This window comes from Macrobrachium nipponense, chromosome 20, assembly GCF_015104395.2.
Source record: "Macrobrachium nipponense isolate FS-2020 chromosome 20, ASM1510439v2, whole genome shotgun sequence".
NCBI lineage: Eukaryota > Metazoa > Arthropoda > Malacostraca > Decapoda > Palaemonidae > Macrobrachium > Macrobrachium nipponense.
Window position 1 is genome coordinate 51,011,333 of NC_061089.1, and position 11,580 is coordinate 51,022,912.

Sequence of the window (11,580 nt, forward strand, 5' to 3'; positions counted from 1 at the left end):
TATACCGACACCTTTTATATAGGTGAGCGAGTCAGAGGCTTCTGACATGTCCAATTTAGCAGTTCTCTGGTATTATAGCAATATTTTACTAGAAATAGTGCTAAAGCAGACATATTTCACTGGGCGACACGGCTTCCTCGCCCAGAAATAGATTTTTCCTACGTCAAAATCCCTTTTTGAGACCATTTTAAGTCTGGTAAAACATAGAATTTAATTTGGTAAAACATAGACTTTGATTTTTAAAACAATTTGGAGATATTAAAAATGTAAATAGAAACTCTTAACACCAAGTGCTGAAATGTGTTTACGTTGCTGCTCTTTAATAGCAATAGCTTTATATTTATATTTATATTTATAGAGCTGGTATTGTCTCAAATTTGATATACTGCATTGCATATTGCTATTATTCGTTATTTTTCGATAGTAGTAATCAGACCTGAGTCAGCCTTCCTGAACAAAACTCTTGAACATTAATTATACAGTTTGAATGCAGAAATAATGGAAATCTTTATGTTCTTAATTTCATTTTCATGATTCTTAAAAAAAAACAAGCATTTATTTTTAAAAGAAAACTAGCTTAATGCAGTGAAGAGATATCAGTATACTATGTCCCCTGTCATTTTGCATATTTTGCAGCTTTACTAAGTCACAAATCAGCTGAAGAAGTTGATTTAGGCTTATGATTTTCCCTTAAGAATGGGCAGAATTTACTTATTAAAACTATATTACCCACATTACAATTTGTAAAGTGTTTTTTTATGTCAGCTATGTACATACATATAATGAATAACATATCACTATGCTGCTTTAATATATGATAGCATTTTATTAATGGTAAAATGAGCCATGAAAGTATTTTCATTATGAATGTACATTCAAATACTACATAATATATGTTACAAAGCTATGGATATTTCTAATTACAGTAGACCCCCACTATTCGCGAACTCGCCCATCCGCGGATTTTTCTATGGACCATATATACCCATTATACACGGAAAATTCACAGATTACTGTATTTTCATAACATTTTCGTGACTATATGGTGTCTTTGTGATAAAAATATTAAAATACTTGGGTATAAGCATTTTTATAGTTTTTTTTAACTATCAAAATAGGTAGTGCTAAGCATTTTTAGAGGGTTTTGAAGTATTTGCAGATTTAGCTATTCAGGGAGCTGTGGTACCCATTCCCCATGAATACATGGGGTCTACTGTAAGTGCTTGCAAAATGCAGCTATAGTTATTTCCAATTAAGTGCTTGCAAAATGTTTTGTATTCCTTTTTTGACACCTTTTGTTTCTACAGATACCACATAGGAACATTGGCATTTGGCTCCTTGATTATCGCTATAGTACGAATGATTCGTGTGATTTTGGAGTACATTGATCACAAAGTCAAGCAGAAGACAGATAGTAAAATTATCCATTGTCTTTTGTGTTGCTGTAAATGCTGCCTTTGGTGCCTGGAGAAGTTCCTGAAATTCATTAATAGGTAAGGCACTGGAGATTAGATTTTTGTTTTGTAAGAGGATATTGTAGCTAATGTTTTGAGAACATGGTTTCTTATAGTATTTCAAGTATTAATACATATTCATATGTTGCCTTCCTTCCTTGCAACAAGATCCCAGTTATACTAGTAATTGTACCATTCACTCGCACAGAATCAGTAACTGAGAGAAGGAAAGATGAACCTCATTTGCTGTTCAGACCTGTTGTCTGTTCCTTTCAAAAGTATTAAACAAAACTAGTTATCGTATCAAAAAGCATTTATGTTTCCTTAATTCAAACCACTTTATTAATTTATCAATTGTGTACTCAAAAAGTTATGGGATATACTCATTTTGTTCATACGCGAACAAACCCTCGGTCTTAACAATAGGATAATTTCTAGTGCCTAGCTGGATCCAGTTAAAAAGCAGATGAAAGCAAGGAATCATGTGATATCTGGCAACGCATGTGTAGATCGGGTGAATAGTGGTCAAACGCTGATCATCTACACCAGTCTTTTCTTAACTGCCTGGACGAGAGTTGGGTTTTCCTCTCTTGGCCTTTTCCCGGTTCTTGCCCGTTTCGTTTCCTTTAGTGCATGTGTGTGTTTTTACCTGGTATTATGGCTTCTTCTGCTCCTTCTCAACATCAGCATTTGTGCCCCGGAGTTCCTGGGTTCCCGTGTTCTCGTTTTTTGGCTTCGTCATGTCGTTCGAATTTTTGTATGATTACGAATCCTTGTACGGAATGCCAGGCATGACCTATGGAGCAGTGGAGGAAGTTTTATGGTAGGAGGGAACATCAGAGAGTCTCCACTCTTCCTACTTGGAGGGCTTTGCTCCTATTACCGATGTTTCGTCTTCTGCAGTAGTCATCCCCCATAGTAGCGTTGTCCCTGCATCTCCTTCCTTTTCTAACATTGATTCGTCGATGGAAGTATCGGGAGGTCGCCAGGGTATTTTTTGTAATGTAGCCTCCTCTTCCTCGGGAGCTTTTTCGGTTCCCAAGAAGGGTGAAGTTTATTCATCATTCTCTTCTCTTCCAGAGTCGGAGGCGTCCAAAATGGCGGCGATTTGGAAGACGCTTGGGCTAGGGGGTACCCCGTCCTTGGAGGGGTTGCTAGCGCATTTTGTGGAGGCTCGCACCCCCCCTTCCCAGTCTAGCCAGGCCATCCCCCCTCCTCCCGGCCTCGTCTCCGCAGGTGGGAGCAGTCGGCCACCTTGTATTGCTCCGCCGGTGTCTGCCGTCGCCTTGTATTGGAGTGGCGCTGCGGCGTCAGCCCCATTGTTGATGTCACGGGGCCCATCTTTGTGTATTCCTCCACCAGCGGCGTCTCTTTCCCCCTCGCTCAGAGGTGAGCCCGTGACGTCACCACCGCTTGTGACGTCACTCTCATCGATGACGTATCTCCCTTCCTTGTCTTCAGAGCCTTCTCTGGCACATCAGTCCGAGGTCATATGCCAGGCAGTGCTTCAGAGGCTGGACTCTGTGTTGGATGTGAAGTTGGCTGCCTTATCGGTGGGGAGGACTGGTAGGAAACGCGTTGCTTCGTCCCCGCCTTCCGAGAAGAGTGCGCATAAGAAGCTAGTGCTGTCTTCCTCTCCCTCTCCCCCTCTGCGCCTCATTGGCGTATTAAGCGTTGGAAGGCTAAGGACTTTTCCCTTCTTTCGCCACCAAGGGAGAAACAGCGCGGACGTGTTCCCGAGAGTGCTTTGGTTTCGGGCAGTGTTAGTGATTTGTGTTCTGCAGGGGTTGCTTCGCCGCCGAATCTCGTACGTGCAACCACCCCACCCCCTTCCGTCCTTGCACATCGCGAGCATGTTGCAACCTCCCCTGTCCGTGCACGTGATGGTAGTGCTCCTTCTTCTCCAAGGCCTATTCGTTGCCATAAAGATCTGAAGGCACCTGTCAAGAGGTCGAAGGTAGTGAGCACGTAGGTGGTGCAGCCGGAGTGTTTGCCTGCCTCTCTGACTGGTGCTTCCAAGACTTCCACTATACGGGATTCTCTGTCAATCTCGAGTGCTCGAGTTTCCCCCCATCTCACGTACGTACGGCTGACACGCCCGTGTCTGTTCATGGACGTCTGGAGTCACCTGTTGAGGTAAGTGATGTGCCTAGTGTTACAGTGGGTCCGTCTCGGCGGCTGACGCTTGGACCCAGCCCAGAGAGGTTAGTAGGGGTTTCAGACTGTTTGGCTACTAACCCTTCTGTGAATTTTGGTGAAGAAGGCGCCTTCAGAAGAGCCTACACATCCTTCTCGTTGTCGGTCGCTGGAGCCAGAGCAGGAGGAGGGAAACACGCAGGAGTTTCTGTCTTCCTTTTCGGAAGTTGTTGATCTCATTCGTGGGTTCAACAATTTGGAAAGTAGGACTCAGGCTCGGTCGTCTTACACTCCTTCTTGCTTGGAAGCCTTGGTTGGAGCTACTGAGGACCCCAAATCATCTCTACAGCTGCCGTTGTCGGGGCACGTTCAGTCGGTCTTGCAAAAGGTTAACGCCTCTGTTTCTGACCGGGACAGTTCACTTCGCTCTAGAGGCTCTACCAAACTACTACCCCGACCTCTCACAAGACATAGGAAGTACTATGCTACGAGTTCTGCATTTTTGTTGTCACGCCACCTTAACCCAGACATCATTTGCCTGAAGCCAGGTTTGATGTTGGAACAGATGAGGTTAGTGGCTCCATCCTTGTCTCCGCAAGACGCCTTAGCTTTGGAATCTACGGCGGCCTCCATGTTGCAGACGGTTTCTTGGCTGGACCTCTGGTCTGTGGTGATTGCCAAGATAGCTTCTGACAGGTCCCCTGAAGGGTTGGTGAGTGCCGCCTCACTTGCCAGTCTTTTGCAGTCCGGGGGCAAGGCGTTTTCTTATTTGGCTCACCTCAGTGCCAATTTATGGGCTAATCTTCTTCTGGTTAGGAGGGATGTGGCTTTGTCTAGGATGGAGAGGTTGCTCAACACCGAGTCTTTGCTGGCCTTGAGGAACGGTGATCTGTTGGAGTCGCAATTCTTGTTTCCACGGACAGAACTCGAAAATGCGATAGACCGACGCCGGGCTGACACTAAGGACTGACTGGTGCACCAAGCCATGTCTAAATCAGAGTCCCGCCCTTGGAGACGTCCGGGCCCTCCTCCTCCCCCGGTCCAGCAGCAGTCGAGGAGATCGTCACCTGGTAGGCCATCGAGGACCTCGAGTTTGGCAGGGCCTTCCCGTTTGACACAGCCCAAGTCTCAGGATCAATGCCCCTTTTGCTCTCGTTCCTTTAAACCAGGAAGAGGCCCCAGGGGCAGAGGTCAATGGGGCTGTCGGTAGGTTGGGTGCCTCTCCCTCTCCTGTGCCACGGGTGGGGGGTGCCTGGCTGGCCATTGGGCTAAGTGGCAGAGTTACGGGGCGGAGAAGTGGGTGGTAGATATCCTTCGGGTGGGATACCTGTTGCCATTCGACTTCTCTCCTCCTCTGTCGGACAAGCCACAGCTCAGGAAGACGTATCCCCCAGATTCTCTAAAGTTCTTGGCTCTTCGGGAGGAAGTGCAGAAAATGCTGGACTAGGATGCGATAGCGGAAGTAGTGCATCCGTCCCCGGGGTTTTATAGTCACATCTTCTTGGTGCCCAAGGCGTCAGAAGGATGGAGGCCTGTGATCGACTCTTCCTACTTGGAAGACATGGTTCAAGATGGAGACCCCGCGCTTGGTGTTGGCAGCCGTGAGGGAAGGCGACTTCATGCTGTCAATAGACTTGAAGAACGCATACTTCCAAATCCCTGTTCATCGCACGTCCAGGAAGTTCCTTCGCCCCTCTCTGGCGGACAAGATCTTAGAGTTCAAAGTCTTGTGCTTCGGGTTGACGACAGCCCCTCAAGTGTTCACAAGGGTCTTCTCTCTCGTTTCAAGTTGGGCCCATGCTCAGGGGATCCGTTTGCTGAGGTACCTCGACGATTGGTTGGTCTTGGCAGTTTCCAGGGATTGTCTTCTTCAGTTCTGTCTGGACCTGGGCATATTAGTTAACCAGGAAAAGTCGAGCCTCGTACCCACTCAAAGAATTTTCCACCTGGGCATGGTCATCGATACGACAGTGGCAAGAGTTTTCCCGTCAGATCAGAGATTGGAGAAGTTGCGGGCTGTGGCGCGTAGCTTCCTATCAAAGTCGCATCAGTTGGCTCATCAGTGGCAGGTTCTTCTGGGAGTGCTATCTTCCCTGGAAAAGCTGGTCCCTCATGGGTGTCTTCATCCTTGGTCTCTGCAATGGAGACTAGGGAAATTCTGGTCTCCGGTGGGGGACTCTCCCCTGTTTATGGTCCCACTGTCTTTGGAAGTGAGAGAAGACCTTCGTTGGTGGTTGGACGACCAGAATCTATTGAAGGGCGTCCCTCTGCGTTCTCTCCCTCCGGACTTCCTTCTGTTCTCGGACGCCTCCCTTGCAGGTTGGGGCACGCACTTTGGCGGCCTCATCGCTTCAGGCATTTGGGGTTTGGTGGACAAGCAAAGTTGAAGGCAGCTTTCCTGGGTCTGAAGGAGTTTCAGGGGGTGGTAGAGGGTCACTCTGTCGTTCTCATGTCGGACAACACCACAGTGGTAGCCTACGTGAACATACAGGGAGGCCTGGTTTCTCAGCAACTTCATGCCTTGACCGTCGAGCTTCACCAGTGGGCAATCAGCAATTCGGTAGAGCTCTCAGCCAGGTATATGCCAGGGAAACGGAACGTGGTCGCAAAAAAAACTCAGTCGCCGGGATCAGATCCTAGGCACAGAGTGGTGCCTTCATCAAGTGGTGGCAGACAAGCTTTTCCAGATTTGGGGGAGACCCATGCTGGACCTTTTCGCAACATGCTACAACAGGAAGCTGGAGGTGTTCTGTTCAGTGGTCCCAGATCCCTTAGCATTGGCAGAAGATGCATTCCAATATCCCTGGGACAACCTGGAGGTGTGTGCCTTCCCTCCATTTTGTTTGATCCGTCAGGTTCTGAACAGGCTGTTGGGTTCACAGGGTCTCAGAATGACTTTGGTAGCCCCTCTGTGGCCTCAGGTGGAATGGTTTCCAGATCTGCTGTCGTTGTTGTCGGAGATTCCGAGGGAGATTTCCCCTTGGCGGCATCTCCTGTGTCAGCCCCATGCAGAAAGGTTCCACCAGTCAGTAGAATCCCTGTCTCTTCACGGTTGGAGGCTATCAACTATCTCCTCCAAGAGAGAGGCTTGTCTCAGAAATCAGCTGGGCACATGTCCAGCAGTCTTAGGAAGTCAACCTCCGCAGTTTACCAAGGCAAATGGGCGATCTACTGTGATTGGTGTCGTAAACAGGGTTTTTCTCCACTCGCGACCTCTATTCAGCGAATAGCAGACTTTTTAACCTTCCTCAGAGACTAGGAACATTAGTCCGTGTTTGCTATTAGAGGCTACAGGGTGGCACTGAGTTTGGCGTTACACCTGAAGGGTATCGACGTCTCCTCTTCCTGGGAACTTTCCCTGCTAGTTAAGGGGTTTGAGCAGTCGACTGCTCCTAGAAAGCTCAAGCCTCCAACGTGGGATGTTTCCTTGGTGCTTAAGAGCTTGACTAAGAGTCCATATGAGCCCTTGCGTCGCTCATCCGACAGTAACCTGATGCTCAAGACAGTTCTCCACGGTCTGAGTTATGAGGTGAAGCACACCAGGGGTTGGAAGTCAGTGTCCTTCGAATTTGTCCCGGAATTCGTGGCCAAGACCCAAATCCCTCGGTGCATGATGACAGGTTCGCTTAGTTTTCCATTCCATCACTGACTGACTTTGTGGGCAGTGATGCTCAAGAGCTTTTCTTGTGCCCTGTCCGGGCCCTGCGTTGCTAGCTTAAAAGGACTCGGCACCTTAGACCAGGCTGCCACAGACTCTTTGTAAGTACAGGCCGTACAAAGAAAGAGGTGTCTAAGAATACTATCTCCTATTAGATACGGGAAGCCATCAGACAGGCATACTTGACTCTTGATGATTCCATCACCACGTCTGTGCAGGCTAGAGCACATGACGTTAGGGGTATTGGTCCCTCTCTGGCTTTCAAAAAGAACTTGGCTGTACATAGAGTGCTGAGCGCTGGTACTTGGTTACGCCAGTCCACGTTCACCTCCTTCTATCTTAAAGATGTTGCCCACAGATCTATGGACATGTTTTCCCTGGGTCCTGTGGTGGCTGCCCAACAGGTTGTGTAACTCATAGTTGCCCTTAACGGGGCATCTTTGTATCTTACCTAAGATGATTGTGTGGATGAGAGAATGAGTGAGTTGGCTGGCCTCCTTCTTTCTCTTGTACCCTTCCTTCTTCCTTTGGGCGGTTTAAGGAATTGACAAGTCATTTGCTGGTCTGGTCTGATACAGGTGAGTGAGGTAGTCATACTGGTAGTGTGGTCAGGCAATATACTATATTTTACCCACTATTTAGTAGGATAGGCTCCACTCCTGGGCAAGGAGGAGTCGAGAGTTCTACAAACCCTAATGCCTTGGTTTGTTATTGGACAGTCAAAGTTTCTCTTGGTTCCCTATACAATGGTTATCCCATATATCATTGTACGTCACTCAGGTTCTGAGTGGTTAGATATTAGTGTATCTAGCTTCTCAACGGGCTTCAGTCCCTCTCCAAGAACTATTTCTTTTGAGAGCTGGACTGCTGGGTAGGCCGCAAGCCGGTCTAGGATGTCTTATACCTCCCTCCAAGTATGAGTCTATCCTATTGTTAAGACCGGGGGTTTGTTCGCGTATGAACAAATGACAAATTTTCTAAGACAATTTGTATTTTTCATAGCTACAAACCTGAGGTCTTAACGTTATACTGGCCACCTCTAGCCGCCCCTCTTTTTGTTAAGTCATCCTGAGTTGGGAAAGACTGGCGTAGATGATCGGCATTTGACCACTCTTCACCCGATCTACGCATGCGTTGCCAGATATCACAAGATTCCTTGCTTTCATCTGCTTTTTAACCGGATCCAGCTATGGACTAGAAATTATCCTATTGTTAAGACCTCAAGTTTGTAGCTATGAAAAATACAAATTGTCTTAGAAAATTTTTCATATTTCTAAGCCTAAAAGGTGGGGATAACCTATTATTTTTGGCATGTATGTGCATGAGTTTTCAAAGGTATGTTAAAGTGGACTGGACTGGAATCTGATAGAGATTTAAATGTAACCATCAATGATTTATATTTTTACTTAAAATTTTCCATTCATATTTTGAATGCTAGTAGCATAGACAGCATGACTTGTCCAAGCTATCGTTTTGTATTGCAGGTTACAAGATAGTGGGCATGTTTAGAAGATATGTAAATATTACAAATTTTGCACTCAAAATGTGTGAAAACAGTAAAAACAGGATTGTTTATTTATACAAGGGGTGAAAACTGTAAAGGTATTACTTCTAAGATCCTTAGAGGATAACTTTAGAACAATTCCCCTTTTGATTTTATAAATCTTTAATGTTACTTTCATATTACTTTTACGCTTGCTCAGTTAGCATATTGTAAATTTATTGATTACTTGTATATTCCAGGAATGCTTATGTGTACTGTGCCATATATGGTAAAAACTTCTGTGTTTCTGCCAAAAATGCTTTCTCTCTCATCATGAGGAACATTGCGCGGGTTGTTGTTCTCGACAAGGTAAGATGTATTTTTAAGTTTTTTTAAATCTTTAGATGAAACAATTATTCATCTTTTCAATAGTACAATTTTGCTTCCATCCTTAACATTATCACAATCACTTCTATGCTTTTAAAATTAGGTGGTCCCTTAAATAGCCTGCATATATATTAAATAAAAATATGTAGTAAAAAAAAGGAAATTAAGAAACTTTGTTCAACAAAATAAAAGGTAGACCTAAGAAATATTTGATAGAGAATTGCAAGGTTTTAATTTTTATGAGATTGTCCTTTGAAAAGTTTAACCCCCTGAATAAGGAAATTTATATTGGTTGCATTGAGTGAATCTAAATTATATCAGGAGTGTAAAGCTTTTTCTGATTTTCAGGTAACTGACTTCCTGCTGTTTATTGGAAAAATGGTAGTAGTTGGTATCGTTGGAATAGCTTCCTTCTTCATCCTCAGTGGGGAAATAGCTACTTTAGATAGTTATTTACCTGCTATGAACTACTACCTCACCCCTGTCATCATTATCACCATTGGGACTTTCTTCATTGCCACAGCCTTTTTCTCTGTGTATGCTATGGCTGTAGACACATTGTTTTTGTGCTTCCTTGAAGATTGTGAGAGGAATGATGGGAGCTCTGAGAGACCCTATTACATGAGTAAAGACCTCATGAAGATTTTGGAGAAGAAAAATAAGTTTAAAGAAGAATAATCAAATCATGTTTTTGATACAGTTACTCCATGTTTACATGATTTAGGCACTGGAAGAACCTGCTGATTTGCATATCTTCCAGTAAGTTTTGTTTTATAACTGGGAATTCTTATATAAAGACAAGCACTTTAATTTTAAGGGTCAGATAGTTAAAATGAGTTATTTTTTTAGATTATGAATGGGTGTTTGTTATTATGATCAGCATCTGTTTTTCATCACAGTGTTTGTGATACTTATGGAAATTGACCAGAAGCCAAGTTAGTAGAGAGATTTGGTTAAATTTTATCCATTACAGGGGTGCTCTTATGATTACTGAAACCATAAGAAATTTAAAAGTGAAATGTTCAGTTTTCTAACTGTAAAGGAATATTACAGTATTTTTGCTGTGGTATTACTTTTTATCAGGAAGTACTTTCTAAATCCAAAGGTTGTTACTATTTTCATGATAACCATAGGGATTGCTGTTCATAGCTAATTTGGTTAGCTGTCATATGTAACAAATAAGCATAATTATTCATGAATACTGAATTATTACTTTGTGCCATTATTTATTGTAGCATACATGAGCTGCACATTTTATTTCTCACACATTATTTGTATCTGATTCTTCATTATCTCACCTCTTCCTCTCATCATTTCATGCTCATAAATATATCCAGGCTTTAATTTACAAATAAGATGGATGGTTATTATGCATTTCACATTATTTTATGTTTTTTTAGATACTAGAAAATCTTGACCTTACCTTAATTTGCTTCAGGATTTTACAAAACCTGTTAGAATTAATTTTTCTCTCTTTTAGAGAAGAAAAACTTTTTTTATACTGATGTCCTATCATACACAAAGATGTTGAACTATTACTATGCAAAATTTAATTTGCCAGCATAAAACTATTTTTACTAATGGCTTCATTCTTAGCATTTTGCTTCATCATGACCTCATTGCTGGTGGGATTTTAGAGGAAAAGATGAGCAAAGCAAATTAGTGTGTGATTATTTTTATATATATATATTTTTACTTGTTTTAATATTTGTAGGTCAAGGAAAAACAAATTTTTTTAATGTGCATTGATGGTGTACCTGAAAAAAGGTTTCCATCATGACATATGCAGTAATATATTATATATATATATATATATATATATATATATATATATATATATATATATATATATATATATATATATATATATATATATATATATATGTATTAAGCTACAAATGTCCTTTAATATCTGATTTGCTGTACCTCAGAATTAATATAGTATTTTCATATACAGTAGTACCTCTGGTTACGAAATTAATCCGTTCTGAAGCAGCCTTCGTAACCTGATATTTTTGTATCCAGAACTACGTTTTACATGTAAACTGCCTAATTCGTTCCAAGCCCTACAAAAACACCACAGTAAATTTTATAATAAAAGCTAAATTGACCAATAAACAATGAAATACAACAATTTGGACCATTCAATGCCTAACCTAACCGTTACTGTACACGTAAATAAAGCGTATTACTGTACAGGGTACGAGAAATACTGTACGTACATGTACATATGTATGTAGTAAAATGTGGAACCTTACCTTTCAAGTGAGGCGATGTCTGAAAGTGGCAACAGAGGAGGAGGACAAACAGCAGAAAACATGAACACTTAACTTTACGAAACATTACAAAATGGCTGAAAACATGAACACTTACCTTTTCGAAACATTACAAAATGGCAGAAAACATTAACACTAAACTTTACAAAACACATTAACAATGGCAGAAAACATTAACACTTCTTG

General features: G+C 42.8%; 1 protein-coding gene across 11 annotated transcripts in view; it reads left to right on the plus strand.

Annotated features, from left to right (window-relative positions):
• Positions 1–10,929, plus strand: part of LOC135225739 (choline transporter-like protein 4) — a 116,577-nt gene extending 105,648 nt beyond the window's left edge. For 8 of the 11 annotated variants that reach the window (XM_064265151.1, XM_064265229.1, XM_064265212.1 and 5 more), the window contains 3 exons: positions 1,308–1,493; positions 8,992–9,100; positions 9,467–10,928. In XM_064265151.1, the coding sequence (XP_064121221.1) occupies positions 1,308–1,493; positions 8,992–9,100; positions 9,467–9,796 (625 nt within the window). In that variant the 3' untranslated portion in view covers positions 9,797–10,928. Of the gene's footprint in view, positions 1–1,307; positions 1,494–8,991; positions 9,101–9,466 lie in introns of all 11 variants that reach the window. The other 3 variants (XM_064265203.1, XM_064265137.1, XM_064265145.1) reach the window with 1 other exon arrangement.
• Positions 10,930–11,580: the final 651 nt, after the last annotated feature.